Here is a 19905-nt window from a genome sequence, read left to right on the forward strand (position 1 = left end):
AGAGAATTCACTAGTGACTTCTTTCAAACCTTTAAAGAGGATCTACTGCCAACCCTCCTCAAGCTCTTCCAGAATAATGAAGAAACAGAAACACTCTCAAATATTTTCATGAAGCAAATGATACCTGATACAAAAACAGACAAAGACACTACAAATAAAGAGAATTACAGGCCTATATTTTTGATAAACAAACACGAATGCAAAGATCCTCAACAAAATACTAGCAGATAAAATCCAACAACTCATCAAGAAGCTTATACACTATGACCAAGTAGAGCAAGTAGACCAAGTAGAGCAGAAAAGAAGGTTTTAACATACATAGTCTATCAATATAACATACCATATCAATAAAAAAAATATAAAACTATGTATTCATATTGATAGACATTGAGAAAGCAGTTGACAAGGTCCAGCACCCATTCATACTAAAAATTCTCAAAAAGATGTTAATTGAAGGAACTTTCCTCAATATTGTCAAAGCCGTTTACTACAAACCTATTGCAAGCATTATACTCAGTGAGGAAAGACTATAAACATTTTCTTTTTTTTTTGGTTTCGGTTTTTGGGTCACACCCGGCAGCACTCAGGGGTTACTCCTGGCTCTACGCTCAGAAATCGCCCCCGGCAGGCTCGGGGGACCATATGGAATGCTGGGATTCGAACCACCATCCTTCTGCATGCAAGGCAAACGCCTTACCACTGTGCTATCTCTCTGGCCCCTATAAACATTTTCATTAAGATCTGGCACAAGGTCAGGTTGGCCCATCTCACCGATTCTATTCAATTTGTACTAGAAGTACTTGCCATAGTAATTAGGCAAGAAAAAACAGCAAGGGCATTGATATAGAAAAGGAAGAAGTGAAGCTTTCACTGTTTGCAGATGACATGATACTGTATCTAGAAAATCCTAAAGATTTCACAAAAATAGCTTCTAGAAAAAATAGCTTTGTATAGTAAAGCAGTGGGAAACAAAGTTAATATGCAAAAATTTATGGCTTTTCTATACAGATAATAATAGAGAAGAAAAAGATTTTTTTTTTTTTGGTTTTTGGGTCACACCCGGCAGTGCTCAAGGGTTACTCCTGGCTGTCTGCTCAGAAATAGCTCCTGGCAGGCACGGGGGGACCATATGGGACACCGGGATTTGAACCAACCACCTGGATCGGCTGCTTGCAAGGCAAACGCCACTGAGCTATCTCTCCAGGCCCAGAAAAAGATTTTTTAAAAATCCCATTCACAATAGTGTCCCAGATTATCAAGTATCTTGGAATAATATTAAATAAAGAGGTGAAAGACCTATGTGAAAAATTACAAAACTCTGATTCAAGAAATAAATGAGGTCACAGAAAATGGAAGGGTTTAAATCATAACAACACTCCCCAAAGAATTGTACAGATTTAATGCAATCTCTATAAAAATTCCCATATCATTTTCAATGAAGTGGATCATATACTTCTGAAATTCATATGAAGAAATAAAAGTCCATGAATAGCAAGAGAAATCCTTGGCAAGAAAAAGATAGGAAGAATCACTTTCCCCAACTTTACACATTACTATAAAGCAGTAGTCACTAAAACACAGTAAAGATAAATCATTGGAACAGACTTGAATATTCAGAGATGGACCCACAGGTTTATGAACAATTAATTTTTGATAAAGGAGTAAGAAATACAAAGTGGAATAAGGAAACCTTTTTTTTTTTTTTTTTTGGTTTTTGGGTCGCACCCATTTGACGCTCAGGGGTTACTCCTGACTATGCGCTCAGAAATCGCCCCTGGCTTGGGGGGACCATATGGGACGCCGGGGGATCGAACCGCGGTCCGTCCTATGCTAGCGCTTGCAAGGCAGACACCTTACCTCTAGCGCCACCTTCCCGGCCCCAGGAAACCTTTTCAATAAAGGGTGCTGGGAAAACTGGTCGACCCCATAAAAAAAATGAAATCAGACCTCTCCTTTACACCATGTATAAAGGTCAAATCAAAACAAATTAAAGACCTTGATATCAGACCTGAAACCATGAGGTATATAGAGGAAAAAGTAGGCAGAAAACTTTATGACACTGAAGATAAAGGTTTCAAGGATGAAACACCATTGTCCAAACTAGTGAAAGCAAAGATAAACAATTGGGAGTACAGTAAACTGAGAAACTTCTGCACCTCAAAGGAAACCAGTGACTAGGATACAAAGACCACCATGTAATAGGAGAAACTATTCACCCAATACCCATCAGATATGGGATTAATATCTAAGATATACAAGGCACTAATTGAATTTTACAAGAAAAAACATCTAACCCCGTCAATGAATGGGTAGAAGAAACAAGCATTTCCTCAAAGAAAAAATACAGATGGCTAAAAAATACTCCACATCATTAATCATCAGGGAGATGCAAATCAAAACAGTGAGTTACTATCTCATACCACAGAAACTGTCAGACATCACAAAAAACAAAAAACAAAACAAAGAACAACCAGTGTTGTATGGATGCAGGAAAAAAGGGACTCTTGTTTATTGCTGGTGGGAATTTCAAAAATTTCAAAAATTGAAAAACAAAAACATTCCTCAAAAAGCTAGAAATTGAATCCTATATGATCCAGCAATACAACTACTAAGGATATAACCTTGGAACACAAAAACACAATACAAAAATGCCCTCTATATACCTATGTTCATTGCAGCATTATTTACAATAGACAGAATCTATAAACAATCCACGTGCCTGACAACGGATGGGTGGCTAAAGAAACTGTGGTGTATCTACACAATGGAATACGGTATAGCTGTTAGGAAAATGAAGTCATGAAATTTGCTTATATGGGGATGGACATGGAGATTATTATGCTGAATGAAACGAGAATCGGGGAAAGGGATAGACAGAATAATCTTACTCATTTGTGGGAATTAAGAGAAACAAGAAATAGTATGGTAATAATACACATAGACAATAGAGATAAGAGTCAGGAGGTCCAGCCCAGGATAGAAAGCTTTCCACAAAGAGCAGTAAGTGCATGAAGACTAGAGAAGGCTCTGCTATGACGATAGTTGGAACTGATTACTATGGCCAAGAACTGGGTGCTGAAAGGGGAGAAAGTGACATGCAAGGCACCCCTCCATTAGTAATGGTGCAAATCACTGTGTCAAAGGAGGGGGGGGAATATATACATATATATGAAGGGTGGTGTACATTCTATGAATAAAATCCAACAATAAAAAATTTTGTGGGGCCGGGAAGGTGGCACTAGAGGTAAGGTAGCCTTGCAAGCGCTAGCATAGGGCGGACCGCGGTTTGATCCCTCGGCGTCCCATATGGTCCCCCCAAGCCAGGGGCGATTTCTGAGCGTATAGCCAGGAGTAACCCCTGAGCATCAAACGGGTGTGGCTCAAAAACCAAAAAAAAAAAAAAAAATTTTTTTTTTGTAACCACTGTGCTTAAATAAAGCAATTGAAAAACTGTACTGCATATTAATTAAAAGTCATGAAAATAATTAAGATGTGTTAATATTAATATTAGAATACAGGAAATGCATGCAATATTATATTTGAAAACCTCAAGTCATGTGTTTCAAATGGCAAATTGAAAAATTTGAATGACATAATTTTTTTTTTTTTTGGTTTTTCGGGCCACACCCGTTTGATGCTCAGGGGTTACTCCTGGCTAAGCGCTCAGAAATTGCTCCTGGCTTGGGGGGACCATATGGGACGCCGGTGGATCGAGCCGTGGTCCTTTCCTTGGCTAGCGCTTGCAAGGCAGACACCTTACCTCTAGTGCCACCTTGCCGGCCCCATAATTTTTAAAATACTCTACAACCAATCTATAGGTAGTAAGTACACATTCTTATTCTATTAACTCAATCTTTATTTATATCATTTTTCTTTGCTTATGTAATTATTTGGTGAGATAAATTGATATGCTGGCTGCATAGAAAAACATAAGACTTGCTACCTGGAGAGAAATGTTCAAACAATACTAACTTATTAACTACAAGATAAAAAGAAGTACTGAAAAGCCTGTACTGATATCATCGTCTATTTGTAACTTGCTAAGTGAAGAGAACAAGTGACAATATTCTGAGCAATACCAATCTGATGGTGGCATTACTCTGTAGACACATCTTTGTTTAGAGCTCAAAGCTCAAGCTGTGACTACTCACCAGCTCTGTCTTTGGAGGGTCTGGACACTCTGTGGAGAAATAGGGTGCAGATCCTCGGCCTGTGCTGACATTGGAGGCTGTTTTGGGGGGCTGAGCATGCTGCCTGTATGTAACACTCTTGGGGGTCCAGCAGAAAAGGTTGATGGATTCTCGCACACAGCGCTCAATGTCAATCTCTAGAGAGAAAACAATGAACAAGAAAACATAGAATTTGGATGGTTAGGTTCATATAATAAACACAGCCCTAGATGCATATATCCAAATATGGCAAAGGTGATACTGATGAAGAAAATAAGTTATCAGAAAATCACTGATATATCTGAGCAAGCCTAGGAGGGATACTTGTCTTACTAGGAAGGCACATATACTTATATTTACAAATGTAAATATATGCACATATTTTATGTGATTCAATTGGCATAATCTACATTCATAAACATATAGGCATAGTGTGCATTTCTATATTTGATTATATCCTTAAATACCATGGGATGATGTCCCATCCTGAAGGACTCCGTTATTCCATGGGTGTATAGAGGGGACCCAGCCTGAAAAGAGAATGGGGGGGGGGGGAAGAGACAGAGACCAAGTAAAGTGTCTTATCAAGGTCTTGCTTTATTGAAGGGTACAGGCTCTTTTAAGCACGATTAAACAGGGGGTGGAGAGTTAGCAAAATGGAACAGCCATCATTTCAGACAGTCTCCACAGGGAGCATCCTATGAATAAACTTTGTATGCTATCTTTACACAGGAACCATTTTCACCCTAAAATAGTAAAGCTTCAAACATGTCTCAAGCTTCCTGGAATGTGTGGCTGATAGAATGCTGCGGCATTTCTTTGAGCTCTTGGGCTAGTTAATAGCTAATGCCTTAGGTTACTCATTCAGGCCACACAGAATAGCTTGTTCTGCAGAATTCCATAACAGGGTTTGGTTTCTGGCAGTCTCTGACATATCCCCCTTCTGTGTGTAATAGAAAAGGTGGGTGGAAAGCCTGTCTTAGGCCTGCCTGATGGGGCTCCAGGGTCAGTACTCAAAACTGAAATAATTTCGTTCTGCCCAATCATTAATTATATGCGGGAGTGTGACTCTGACTCTGAATAGTACCGAGCTATTCCCATCTTTGGCAACTCCGCAGCCAGGACCACAAGGATGGTCTGATTAGCTTTTCAAGCTGCAGGGCATCCTGGGGAAGTGGTCCTTCAGGGCTTAAGATCCCAACAGAAGCGGGGTCAATAAAGTCAGTGTCCAGAGCCTCCAGACATTGGTAATGGACAGCTATAGTCTTCTTGGTGGCAGAGTCAACCTGAGCTTTAACGAAATCTATTAATTTACGAAATGCCCAAGGACCAAAAAAAATGAGCAGCAGAAATCCTATACATGGTCCCAGCAAGCTGGGGAGTAAGGTTGAGAGCCAGGGGGATGTTGAAAACATAATCTCCTCATTTAAGAAGCTACCTCATTTACTCAAATAATATTTTCACTTTTTTCATGGTTAAATAGAGACCATGGGGAAAGACGGTGGAATTTGAACCTGGGCAGGCAAAAGACTTGTATTAATTCATGATTTCCAGAAGAGAATACTTATTTATAAAATACTGATATTTTATACTTCTATTTATAAAAGATATGAAAATGGTGAAAATCTGTTATCATTTCAATTCAGCATGTCTCCTTTGTCTTGCAAATTTGTCAAGAGCAGATATAAAATTTAAGCGCTGCTGGCAAGAGAATACAAAGGAAGACAAGACCAAGTGTGAACAGGTCTTCTTTCCAGCCTTCCTTCAGCCTCCTTCTGGGTTCCAGTGCCATCACTGATTGTCTGCCCTTTGGGGCCAGCTAGATTTGTGTATGGAAGGGAATAAGGAACCTCACGTCTTAATCCCTTCCACCAAACTCAAACTGGTTTCTCTCTTTGTGTCTTTTCTCAGCTTCCTTCTGGGTCCCAAAGCCATTGCTGATCCTTTGTCCCCTGGGGACATTAAGGATGTGTGTGGGCAGGATTAGGGAAACTCCAGCCCTAATCCCCTCCAGGAAGCATGAACAGAGCCTTCATTCCAGCCTTCCCTCAGCCTTCTTCTGGGTTCCAGTGGCATTACTAAAATCCCCCCTTTTCCCATCAGCCCTCCTTTTCCCAAACCAAAGTCATTTCAATTTATATCCTAGAGTTCCTGGCAGATTGGATCTATTACTTCTTTCTTTAAAAAAAAAAAAAAATATATATATATATATATATATATATATATATATATATATATATATATATATATATATATATATATATATATATATATATATATATATGGCCCGGAGAGATAGCACAGCGGCATTTGCCTTGCAAGCAGCCAATCCAGGACCAAAGGTGGTTGGTTTGAATCCCGGTGTCCCATATGGTCCCCCGTGCCTGCCAAGAGCTATTTCTGAGCAGACAGCCAGGAGGAACCCCTGAGCACCACCGGGTGTGACCCAAAAACCAAAAAAACAAAAACAAAGACAAAAAAACCCCAAAAAATTAAAGAACACAAAAAAATATATATATGTATATATATATATATATATATATATATATATATATATATAGCTCAAACCTTGCTAAACAAATCAATAAACTAGCATGCAATATTTTTATCATACTTAGACAACCTTGCTAGTTTAGAAAAATAACCTCCAAAGAAGATATACCTCGAGCCACATTTCATACAAACAATCCAATAGATCACTTTCTTAAACAACCTTAAACCAAACTACTAAATGCAAAGATCAATGGAGAAGCTAAGGAAGACATTTACTGTGGGGAATATAGAGAGAAATCCTGGCAAATTTCTAGTCTACCCAAACACCTGACCCTTATATATGAGGACCTAAAATCAACACTTAGTGGTTTACAATAGAAATCAAGGAGTCATTAATCTGAAAAATTTAGAAATCTATAGATGAATCATTTAACCAACTCAAAGAAGAACTCTTTCAGAAGAGATAATCCATACAAATGGAACCTAAGGAACTAAAAAAAATGTTAACAAATCATAATAGAAGAATTAAACAGGTGGAGAATTGCATAGAAAAACCTGAAGCCAAATGACAAGCCAGTAGTGATTAAAAGAAAGGAGAGACAAAAATACTGGAAGAAAATGTAAGGTGCTTAATGAACAAAGACAAGAGAATTAATCTCTGAATTATAGGAATACCAGAAAGGGAAGAAAATGGGAAAGGGAACATCAAGTAGTGAGGGAGATAATAGCAGAGAACTTCTCCACCCTTCAGAAAAAGGTTTCTTTTCAAATCCAAGAGGCAAAAAGAGTGCCAAACAAAATAAACTCTAACAGAACAACACCAAGACATTTAGTAATCCAAATGGCAAAAAAACAAAGAGAGAGATGGACTCTTCCTTTGAGAAGGGAAAAGAAAAACCTGTATTATAAAGGAAAAACATAAGCATCAAACCAGATCTTCCATATGAAACAAACCAGGCAAAGCAAAGAGTGGAATGACATATTTAAACTATTGAATAAAAGCACTTTCAATCTGAGTCCACTACCCAGTAAAACTCTCATTTACATGGGAGGGAGGATTAAAAATATTCTCAAAAGGATCCGGTGAGGTGGCGCTAGAGGTAAGGTGTCTGCCTTGCAAGCGCTAGCCAAGGAAGGACTGTTCGATCCCCCAGCGTCATCCCAAATGGTCCCCAAGCCAGGGGCAATTTCTGAGCGCTTAGCCAGAAGTAAGCCCTGAGCATCAAAGGGTGCGGCCTGAAAAACAAAAAACAAAAAACAAAAACAAAAACAAAAATTCTCAAAAAAGAACTTGCAATATATGCGCTAACCAAACTGACCCTAAATGAATTACTCAAAGGGCAATTACACGAACCAAATCCCCAATTGTAATAACAATAACACTACACAATATGATGGCACAACAGCCCTTTCTGTCAACAGTTTATTTTTATTTATTTATTTTGCCATACCAGGAAGCATTCTGGGGTTACTCATGGTTCTGTGCTCAAAAAATGTTCCTGGCAGGCTTGGGGGATCATATGGGATTCTGAGAATCGAACCTGCATCCATCCTGGGTCAGCCACGTGCAAGGCAAATGCTCTACCACTGTGCCACCAGTCCAGCCCCTAACTAGTTTCTTTAAAGGTCAATGGACTAAACTCTCCCATCAAAAAAAAAAAAAAAAAAAAAAAGAAGCCGTGGGTCCGCCTGCAAACCTTGGGCTCTAGCACTTTGATCTATTTCCCAGGACCCTGGGATCATTCTATTTTTTTTTTTTATTTTATTTGTAAAATAAATCACTAGATAAATAGAATTTAAAAAGTTAAAATAAATGGACACAACTGTTTAGATCGAGCAAGTGTCCAGTCTTTTTGTAATAACTTTTTGTAGATATCTATAATAATGTTATAATGCTTATATCCACAGAAATCGATGAAGAATGCATTTGGAAGCCATGAACTCCCACTACAATGCTCCCTATAAGAAGTTTTAATGTTAAAAAAAAAAAAAAAAGAAGTTTTAATGTGGGGCCCGGAGAGATAGCACAGCGGTGTTTGCCTTGCAAGCAGCTGATCCAGGACCAAAGGTGGTTGGTTCGAATCCCGGTGTCCCATATGGTCCACCGTGCCTGCCAGGAGCTATTTCTGAGCAGACAGCCAGGAGTAACCCCTGAGCACCGCCGGGTGTAGCCCAAATAAACAAAAACAAAAACAAAAACAAAAAAAAAAAAAGAAAAAGAAGTTTTAATGTGGGGCCGGAGAGATAGCATGGAGGTAAGGTGCTGCTGGGTGTGACCCCAAAACCAAAAAAAAAATTTTAATGACTTAATTTTACTATGTCTATAATAATTCCTTGATCTTTTTGTCCACAGTGATATTTGGAGATATAGGTTGGTCGCCCTAGTTCCACACTGCAATACTATACTATAAATATAAAGATATATAAAGATAAAATATGCTATATTAACTGTATAATATAGTCTATACTCAGAAGACAGTGCTCTTTAAGATGTCATGACAAAAATTCTAATCCACTCATTTTCTACTTGATTATGCCTACTAACATAATCTAATGTTTATGTCCACAGATAACAATGGATTAAGCAACTGTATGCCCAAAACTCCTGCTACAGAGCTCATTCATTGTGTATGTTATTGTAATTTGTTTTCAATTTCAGGTAGCTTACCATTATACCACAATGCTCATAATTTTAGTTTGCTTTTGGGAAAGGAATCTGGATGCTCAAGGCCCTCTAGATCAGTGGTCGGCAGCCTGCGGCTCGCGAGCCACATGTGGCTCTTTACACTTTTAATTTGGCTCTTCTGTGTGCCAGGGCGCCCTATGTGCAGCCCCTGCGGCTGGCTCCAAGAGTGTAAGATGATACCCAGTATCAACCCTAAACAAGGTGTTCCCCCAATGGCATCCTTTCTTAAACCTCTTCCTCTGATATGTAAAAGTCCACTGAATATGTACTTTTGTCTCTTTCTCTTGACCAGAAGCCTCCTGGTATTGGGAATTGGTTTTAGTAAAGAGGTGTTTTAGCTTTTTGGGCTTGAGGCAGAGAGTACAAGGTAAAAGGCTGTGGACTCCATGATCATCCTTTCCTGGCTAGCTTGGTTTATTATTTCTTTCCTGCTAACTTGCTTCTTCAGACCAGGTTGGGTGGGGTTTAGAAATACAGTGCCTCTTAAAAATCATATTTTATTTTGCACAAGAGTGGGCATCTTCCATGAAGGGATTCTCAACCCAGAGTTTTCTTTTCCATGGATTCTCATGCTCAGAGTACTCATGATTAAAGTTGTGAGCTATTGCCCTTAAATGCTGTTTTTCATATTTATTATGACTTTCTGTATAATGTAAGTGCCAATCAGAAATTTTTGCAAGAGTGGAAACATTTCAATATCTCCTTCTTAGACACAGCTATCCCAGAATCAGATTCTTTTTTGAACACATCCATCTTATGTCTCACTGTAAAAACTACTTGTGAAACTCCCCTGCAGAGAAATATTAAGTTCATAGAGAAAATGAACAATGTCTGCCAAATACACAAGCTTAGCTACCCATTCCTTGTCCAACTGGGGCTGTTAAAAGTCAGAGTTCTGCTCTCACAGGAACTGCACTACTTCTTCCCTCTTGCCAACAAGGCGAGAGAACACCCTTCCCCTGAACAGCCACTTCACTTCTTCATGGAGAAGATGCTAGTAGTGGGCATCCATACTTTCACCCAGGGTGGTAAATAGCATGGATTTGATCACAATTGTGAATTTCACAAATTTCTTTACTGTGTCATCTGTCACAGAGTTTAGTTCAGCAGGGAGTTTTTTTTTTTTTTTTTAATCCAGTCTATCATACAGTCTATCATCCAGTGGATACAATGTATGGGTATGCAACTTCTGTTTCTTGTGATTACACAAAAACAATGAGTCATGCACAGTGCACCATCTGTACATACATCAACACATCAGATTATTATTCTGAGTAAAATGAGTCAGAAGGAGAGGTGTAGACACAGAATAATCATTTGTGGCATATAAGAATAATAAATGGCAATATGGTAATAATATCTAGAGAAAATAGGGATGAGGGACAGGAGGACTAGTCCATGATAGGAAGCTTGCCATAAAAAGTGGTGAGTTCAATTAGAATAGAGAAAGGTACATTATGACATCGATAGATGGAACATATCACTCTAGACAAGAACTGGATGCTGAAAATGGATAAGTGACATGCATGGTACCCTTTAATTAACAATATTGCAAACCATGGTGTCATAAGGAAATTTTGCAAACCTCAGTGTCATAAAGGAAAAGAGAGATAGAGAGAAAAAAGCAAAATGCCTGCCCCTGACATAGGCAGAGGAGGGTGAAGGGGAAGGAAACAAGGGACATTGGTGGTGGGGAAAGTGCACTGGTGAAGGGTGGTGTACGTTGTATGACTGAAACTCAAGTATGAATAATTTCGTAACAAATATGCTTAAATAAAAATATTTTTAAAATGTTTCAGGCACCCTATCATAATTCCTTTATGATATATCATATGCTTTTAACAAAGTGCTGTTTTTGTTTTTGTGTGTATTTTAGTTTGGTTTCTTGCAGCACACACTAAAGGGTCAATAGATTTTTTCCTTTCAGTGAAATCACTACTTTTCTCTGGAACACTGTTCTTGCTTATAAAGATTGTTAAAAGGTTTTTCTCTTTTACCTGCTTCATCCCCATATTGTAGGATTTCAAATTTTAGCACATTTTGGTTATCAAGAGGAAACGTTTTGCTTCCTTATTATCAGAAATCAAAGCATTTTCCTTGAGAAGGGTGTTCACTATCCAGAATTAACGATCAGTGGATTCAAAAACTGTATTTCATGGTGGATGTTACTTCACATCTAAATCAGCTTAATCATTAACTACCGGGGTAAGGAAACACAATTTTTTCGATGTTAGAATAAGTTATTTCGTTTGAAAACAAATTATCTGTTTTTGCTCAAGATTTTGACAGAGAAAATTTGATTCACTTTCCAAGCCTTTTGAAACACTGCCAAGAAAATAATTCTGGGCCCAGAGAGATAGCACAGCGGCGTTTGCCTTGCAAGCAGCCGATCCAGGACCAAAGGTGGTTGGTTTGAATCCCGGTGTTCCATATGGTCCCCTGTGCCTGCCAGGAGCTATTTCTGAGCAGACAGCCAGGAGTAACCCCTGAGCACCGCCGGGTGTGGCCCAAAAACCAAAAAAAAAAAAAAAAAGAAAATAATTCTGATGTTGACATTATCTATTTTAAAACAGCACTTTTAAATATGAGGGAAGTTTTTCTCAAGAGGTTTCAGGATTTCAGAAACAGCAAATGACGTTGGCCTTTGTTAAAAAAAACCTCTGGATGCCACTGTAATATCAACATGCCCTTTAATATCAACATTGGCAACTTTGAAATGCAATTTCTGGATTTAAAAAACAAAGAACTGTGGAGCTTGAAATTTAAAAGTCTTTGTGCTAATTTAGAAAGACTGGAGAAACAAATGTAAACTTAGTTTACAGCACAAGTGGTCTGCTTTGAAAGACCTGGAGAAGGAAGATATGTTGATTTTTAACACCTGGAATAGTATTCCTGACTCACATAATCAACTAAAAAAGCTAGCATTTGCTGTTCTTTCCTTGTTCGGGTCTACATATTTATGCGAACCATCATTTTCAAGCATGAATCTTATCAAGAGTAAATTGAGATGTCTCATCGATGAGAACCTGAAATCGTGCCTAAATTAAAAACAACACACAAACCTGACTTACTCAAACTATCCAAGGAAATGCAAGGTCAATGTTCACATGAGTGTTTGTGACTTTGTCAGTAATTATGAGGATGTAATTTTCTCTACATTGTAAGGGAAATTTTATGGAATTTAACATTATCGATAAATAATAACGTTCTAAAGTTTCTGTTGTATTAGTTGTTATTTGTATCCTCCCGACCTATGTGGATACTTGCATGCAGAATATTCTCAATAAAAACTTATTGAAACTAAAAACAGTGTACCATCTTATGTATTTTCAGTTTTAAAAATGTGACTCTCAGGGCCGGAGAGATAGCATGGAGATAAGGCGTTTGCCTCTCATGGTTCGAATCCCGGCATCCCATATGGTCCCCTGAGCCTGCCAGGAGCGATTTCTGAGCATAGAGCCAGGAGTAGCCCCTGAGCACTGCCAAAACAAACAAACAAACAAACAAACAAACAAAAAACAAAACAAAACAAAACAAAAAAAAAACCCAAAAATGTGGCTCTCAAAATAAATTTCAATCGTGGTTTTGGCGAGATTTGGTTCCGTTGAAAAAAAAGGTCGCCGACCAGCGCTCTAGATGATTCTTCATAGCGAAGACTCCTCTTACAGTGCCTACTACCATATCATTTAGTTTTTTAAGTTGGAAATTATGATTGTTTTTAAGAAGGCTCTATACACAGTCTAACCCAGGAAGCCTTTCTTCAGTAAAGTTTACCCTTGCCAATGTGATTGGCTTAGAAAATGGAAAACCTTTACAACCAACTTGCCGGCTTTATATATATATATATAGTTTGTTTTTGGGTCACAACTGGCAGTGCTCAGAGGTTACTCCTGGCTCTACACTCAGAAATCGCTCCTGGCAGGCTCGGGGGACAATAATGGGATGCCGGGATTCAAACCACCATCCTTCTGCATGCAAGGCAAATGCCCTACCTCCATACTGTCTCTCCGGCCCCCAGCTTTATATTTTTCAAGTGTTCTGACTAATTTCACCTGGGTAATCTTTTCAATTGTAACTCATGGATCAATCCCCAGTGTCTGTCTATGTGTGCACATGAATGTTTGTGTTAGCCACCTCAATGTATGTCTAACGTCAGTCTGTGATATACATAATGTCTATGTTGTATATTGTCTTTGCCCATAATATAACACCCATCCTTCCCCCTTCGCTTACCACCTTACCAATTCTTTTCTAGCCCTCACTTGCTCAGCCTTGATGTTATTTCCCTTCATTTAACCCTTTTTTCCTTTCTATTTTCCCCATATTCTGCTGTGCCTATGCAAAACAAAGGAAAACAAGACAAGAACAAAACAAAAACCCTTGCCATGCCCATACCTTTTTTATTAATTATTGTATTTTTTATCTTTTACCTTTTAAATTGGGGCTCCTGCCTGGGACACAACTACTTTACCATGTATTCCTGCACTTTTCTTTTTTTTTTTTTTTTCGGGCCACACCCATTTGATGCTCAGGGGTTACTCCTGGCTAAGCACTCAGAAATTGCCCCTGGCTTGGGGGCACCGACGCCAGGGGATCGAACCTTGGTCCTGATCCTTGGCTAGCGCTTGCAAGGCAGACACCTTACCTCTAGTGCCACCTTGTCGGCCCCATATTCCTGCATTTTTCTATAAAACTAAGAGGAAAGGAATAAAGAAAGGTTGGGGGTCAGGGGTTAAGTGGTCTCAGATGCATTGGTGAAAAAATAAATGAGGACAGAACTAAAAACCTAAGCCAAATCAAGGAATCTAAACTTTAACAATCTAAACTCAAAGGGGCCTGTTAGACTGGCAGGCCACGAGGCAAAGGGTGGTGAGACTGGATGCACTCGTGTCCATTGGTGGAGGAAAGTTGACAAGGTGGTGGGAAGGGCCCTGACTCATTTTATATCTGAAATTCAGCTATGAAGGACTCTGTAAGATCACAATTGCTGGGGCAATAGCACAGTGGTTGTGCATTTGTTTTGCATGCGGCTAACCTGGGAGAGACCCGGGTTCAATCCCTGGCATCCATATGGTTCCCTGAGTCTGCCAGGAGTGGTTTCTGAGTGCAGAGCCAGGAGTAACCCCTGGGTTACAGAGCACCGCTGGATGTGCCCCCCCCCCCCAAAAAAAAAAGTGTGAGTTATTTGGATTAAATCGGTTTCCAGGTTTCATTCCAAACTCCATGTGGGACTTTGTAACTCAGAGATAGTTAATTTTATTAAAGATCAATTTCTTTATCCTCACCCATTACTATCATCTCTCTCAGAAATGCTGAAATAGTTTCAAAAGAGTAAAACACAATCAGTTTTCTTTTGGGTAACAAGAGGTGAAAAGGCCACAGCTCCCAAGGCTCCTGGATAAGACTCACTCTGAAGAGTGAGTAGGGGACACAGAAGCAGAATGAGGAAGGGCAGATAGAAATGACCTTGTGGGGCCGGAGAGATAGCATGGAGGTAGCGCGTTTGCCTTGCATGAAGAAGGACAGTGGTTGGAATCCCGGCATCCCATATGGTCCCCCGTGCCTGCCAGGAGCGATTTCTGAGCGTAGAGCCAAGAGTAACCCCTGAGCATTGCCGGATGTGACCCAAAAACAAACAAACAAAAAAAGAAATGACCTTGCAAAGGGAAGACAAATGACATTGAGGATGCAAGTGGCAACTACAAATCAGGGCTTACTCAAATGAAGAGATGAGACGATTTACTTAGGGTTTGGGGCCACACCTGGCTGGACTTGGGGGCTTACTCCTGATTCTGCACTTAGAGATCACTCCTGTCACTGTTCAATCTTCAATTGATATTTGCCATCTACACACCCAAAATCTCTTCAGCTTCTCAATCTAGATGTTCCACAAACATTTTTTAACATGTTCAAAGTTAACACATATAAAAACCAGTGTCTTAAAAACAAACACACTAGTTCTTGTGAGCACCACATCTACTTCCCACCGTTTTCTGGGTTCTGCTTCTCACCTTAGTCAAAATTATAGGACTAGATCAAAGGTTTGATATTCCACTGAATTCCAAACCTGGCTGATTCTAAGACTGCAATTGAATTCCTTTACCAAAAAATTAAGAAACTGATGAACAAGTCTCTCAAGTGACTAATTATAGCTGAGGTAAGGTTTCATATAATTAAGATAACCCAAGTTAGAAATATAAACTATAGTTATACGGTACCAAGATTGCCTTCTGATAATCACACAATTACACAAGAATGTCCAGGGCCAAAATAAATGCACATACAGTATTTCTACTAGAAAATCAAAACTATTTGTTTTCCGACTGAATAAAATTATTTTTTAAAAAACAACACCCATGGTTATATGGTCTAAGGAGGGTAGGGTGGCATAATATATTCCTGGGTTCCTACCCAAATGCACTTTCAAACCATGATAGATGTATGCAATTACTGGCACTTTTCTAAGCATCTATCATCTCTGCTGCTTAATGCTTACAATAAAGTGAAAAATAAAGAGAAAATGCAATAAGCATGATGGCTATATGGATATTTAAACAGAATTGTCTATCATTTAGCAGCTGAGGAGGTAGAGACACAGAGACAAGGCAGCTGTTCGACAGTAAAACAGAAACAAGACAGAAGTCTGATCTTTTTGCAAATAAGAAACTTGTCTTTAAGTTCAATTATCATTTTCACATGACCCATAAACTACTGTTTCTATTGAAGGATTAAAATGGTTTCAGTTTTCAAAGTAATTAAAGTCATTTTGTATAATAAAACAAAATTATAGTTATTTTCTTCCTTCCGCCCTCCCTCCTTTCCTTCCCTCCTTCTTCCCTCCCAACTTCCTTCCTTTTTTTTTTTTTTTGAGGGGGTGGCACACCCAGCAGCGCTCAGGGGTTACTCCTGGCTCTGCACTCAGAAATCGCTCCTGGTAGGCTTGGGGGACCATATGGGATGCCGGGAATTGAACCTGGGTCTGTCCCAGGGCAGCTGTGCTATCGCTTAACCGCTATGCTATCTCTCCAGCCCCTAGTTATTTTCTTGATTTCTTGATGCTATACAATCCTATAGAAACAACATCCTAATCATTTTTGTAGTCTACTAGTTTCTTTGTTTTGTTTTGACTCACACTCACTGCTCTCTAAAGATTATTTCTTACTTGGCTGAAGATCATTATTTAAGACAGAAAGCACCATATATGACTTTGACTTTTATGGAGAGATGCAAGACTAAGAGAAAAATAAACTGAAATCCATGAGTCCCATTTGGTTATTAAGCATAAATTTCAGATGGTGCAGTATTTGTAAGTGGTAAGATAAGTCTGCTAGATTAGGGTTTCATGTGTATATCTGGTAGCAGTATCTGTGGGGGAATTTTTAATACACTTTCTTTTACTTTCTTTTTTTGTTGTTTTGTTTTGTTTTTGTTTTTTATTTTTGGGCTACACCCAGTGATGCTCAGGGGTTACTCCTGGCTATGCGCTCAGGAATAGCTCCTGGCTCGGGGGATCATATGGGAAGCCAGGGATCGAACCCAGGTCCGTCCTGGGTCAGCCGCATGCAAGGGAAATGCCCTACCATTGTGCTATTGCTTCAGCCCCAATATACTTTCTAACTTTTAATGGCTTTTGAGGTTGGCTACTTGTAATAAATTGCAAAAGTGAAAAGCTCTTGGTATATTTTAGGTGTTTCTATGAATAAACACTATAAGACCAAAATAAATTCCATCACTGACATCTTGAAACAAATATGGTTAATTACACAGGCATAAAGTGGGTAATTTCTGGGGCAGGAGAAATAGTACAGAGGGGAGGGCATTTGCCTTGCATTCATCTGACCAGGACTTGATGCCCTGCATTCCATATGGTCCCTCAAGCCCAGCTGTGAATGATCCCTAAGAACAAAACCAGGAGTAACAGGTGAATGTGACATCAAAATAAACAACAACAACAAAAATCCTACCTTATTATATCCTGAAGTCTTTAGGTAAGGTAGTTGTGTTACTACCATCAAATTTTCCAGGTAAATAGAAGATTCTGATAACATTCATATTATTATTATTATTTATTTATTTTATTTTACTTTTTGGTTTTTGGGTCACACTCGGCAGCGCTCAGAGGTTACTACTGGCTCTACGCTCAGAAATTGCTCCTGGCAGGCCTGAAGGGCCATATGGGATGCTGGGATTCGAACCGTCATCCTTCTGCATGCAAGGCAAACACCCTACCTCCATGCTATCTCTCTGGCCCCAATCTTATTTTTATTAAACTTCTCTACACAGAGCCTTCTCATTTAGAAACAATTTACATATTACAAGTTTAGTGGCGAGCTCAAGAGCTACAGTAGGTCATAGGAGAAATCTAGGCTACAGGAAAAAGGTTCTGGCTCCCCAAAATTCTTTATCAATTTGACTTTGTACCAATCATTGCATAGGAATTAAATTTCTCATGAATACTTGTTTGAACCTTGGGAAGTTAATGTAGTCTAAATATCTGCATTTAAATCCCCCCTCCTCCACAAGAAAATGCAATTTTTCCCCCCAAACATATGCAACATATATAATCTAATATTTCAAAAGTAAATTTCCACAGCTTTTATTTTAGTGAGCATGCCATCATGTTAATAAGACACATTACTCTTCTCCAATGTTGGCAAGTTTTGAAGATGTAAGAATTTAATATTCTGCCTACATCTTAATGTTAATAGCTAACTTTTTCACGGATATGCTGGGGAGAGGACAACTTTTGCTAAACTCTTCGTAGTGATTTTCCATTATTATTGTCCTTCAACAATTCAGGAAGCTTCACTTATACATGCATTAATATCACATAACTTAGCTTACAAGCAGCAGGCAAGGTATGTGAATAGTTCATGGAAAATTCAGGTAAAGCATTTGAGATCATTTTGGCTTACTAACACAAAATCCTCACCAAACAACTGTGCACTGCAAACTGCTCTTCTCTTGAAGAGATTAGCAACCAGCTCTGTGTGTGGCTATAATTCAGGAACTTTAAACTGCAAGGACGTCCAAAGAGCACTCTGTTAAGAATCCTTCTAATGCTTGGTGGTACGGCTGGGGCATCAGCAGACCCCACAGTTACCCGTCTTTTGGCACCTAATGATGTTTTCTCATTCTTTCAAAGACTTGGAAAGATAGAAAATTTTCCCCCAAAATATTTTTCTTTAAATGTCTCTTGAGTACTTTCCACACAAGTACTCATACAACTCTCTTATCTATTTCCTTGTTCCTTTTTGCTCCAACTCCTCTACTTTCTCGAATTGCTTGAGGATTTTTCTGAGCATTCCTCCTGTCGCAAGAACAACTTCTTTCTACTTCATACATCATGGTACTTTTTTATGTCAAATATCACCTCGAATATCCAGTTCAGTGGACACATTCCTGTAATAAGCTTCCATCACTTTGTGCAGCACTCAACACCATCATAACGATTGATTTAATAATGAGGTCAGAGATTAGTCACCTGTTGCCTATCACCCTTTGTACTTGGCTAAAGTTTTCTAGTGTTTAAAAACTTGAGCCAATGTTTACAATGGGAGTTTACAAGTAAATATTATGACAAAGCCTATTTCATTTATATTTACCTCTAAGTTAAAAGCAAGACATTGTTAAGTGAAAACTAGATCTTCTCTCATTGATCTTCTTTATTGCCTTTCCAGCGTGGCAATCATCCAAAGTACTTAAAAAATGGATAAAATTGGGGCCAGAGAGATAGTATGAAGGTAAGAGATTTGCCTTGCATGCAGGTCAGTGGTTTGAATCCAGCATCCCATATGGTCCCAGAGCTTGCTAGGAGCTATTTCTGAGCATAGAGCCAGGAGTAATCCCTGAACGCTGCCGGGAGTGACCCAAAAACCAAAACAAACAAAACAAAACAAAAAAATAGATAAAATTTTCTGAATGGAACTGAATTTCTCTTTCACATTTATTACAGTTCCAACTAGGGGTAAAAACAGGAAACAATGAGATGGACTTCAAAAGGTTGCATATTTTAGTACCTTGTTCTATTTTTCCCCCAAAACTTTCTTTCTCTAAATGGGAAAAGGATTAAATTCTCAGAGAATAAACGATATTGTTCTAGAATTTATTTCAACCACATATCAACACAAAAAATATTAATTTCTTGGGCCGGGCGGTGGCGCTAAAGGTAAGGTGCCTGCCTTGCCTGCGCTAGCCTTGGACGGACCGCGGTTCGATCCCCCGGTGTCCCATATGGTCCCCCAAGCCAGGAGCAACTTCTGAGTACATAGCCAGGAGTAACCCCTGAGCGTTACCGGGTGTGGCCCAAAAAACAAACAAAAAAAAATATTAATTTCGCACTACTGTGGAAGTGCATCCACAAACCAAAAGAAGAATGAAACCATCTCCTCTTTTAGAAATCTAGTCTAAAATGACTAGTACTACTTTAGCTTCACTCAGATTACTATACTCACTGTGAAAACTACTCAGCCATATCCTCAAAAACTCTGATTAAGAAATGTTAGTAAAGACCTACATCAGAATTGTAAGGAAAAACCAGGTGAAAGGCAACAGGCT

At 39.0% G+C, this 19905-nt stretch overlaps 1 protein-coding gene across 1 annotated transcript in view; it reads right to left on the minus strand.

The window, feature by feature from the left end:
• The window catches only part of TBCK (TBC1 domain containing kinase), a 201886-nt gene that overhangs the window by 81466 nt on the left and 100515 nt on the right, over positions 1 to 19905 (minus strand). The window contains exon 22 of the mRNA XM_049786875.1: positions 4152 to 4327. Coding sequence (XP_049642832.1) covers positions 4152 to 4327 — 176 coding nt within the window. The remainder of the gene's footprint in view (positions 1 to 4151; positions 4328 to 19905) is intronic.

This window comes from Suncus etruscus, chromosome 14 (assembly GCF_024139225.1).
Source record: "Suncus etruscus isolate mSunEtr1 chromosome 14, mSunEtr1.pri.cur, whole genome shotgun sequence".
In the NCBI taxonomy this organism is placed as follows: Eukaryota; Metazoa; Chordata; class Mammalia; order Eulipotyphla; family Soricidae; genus Suncus; species Suncus etruscus.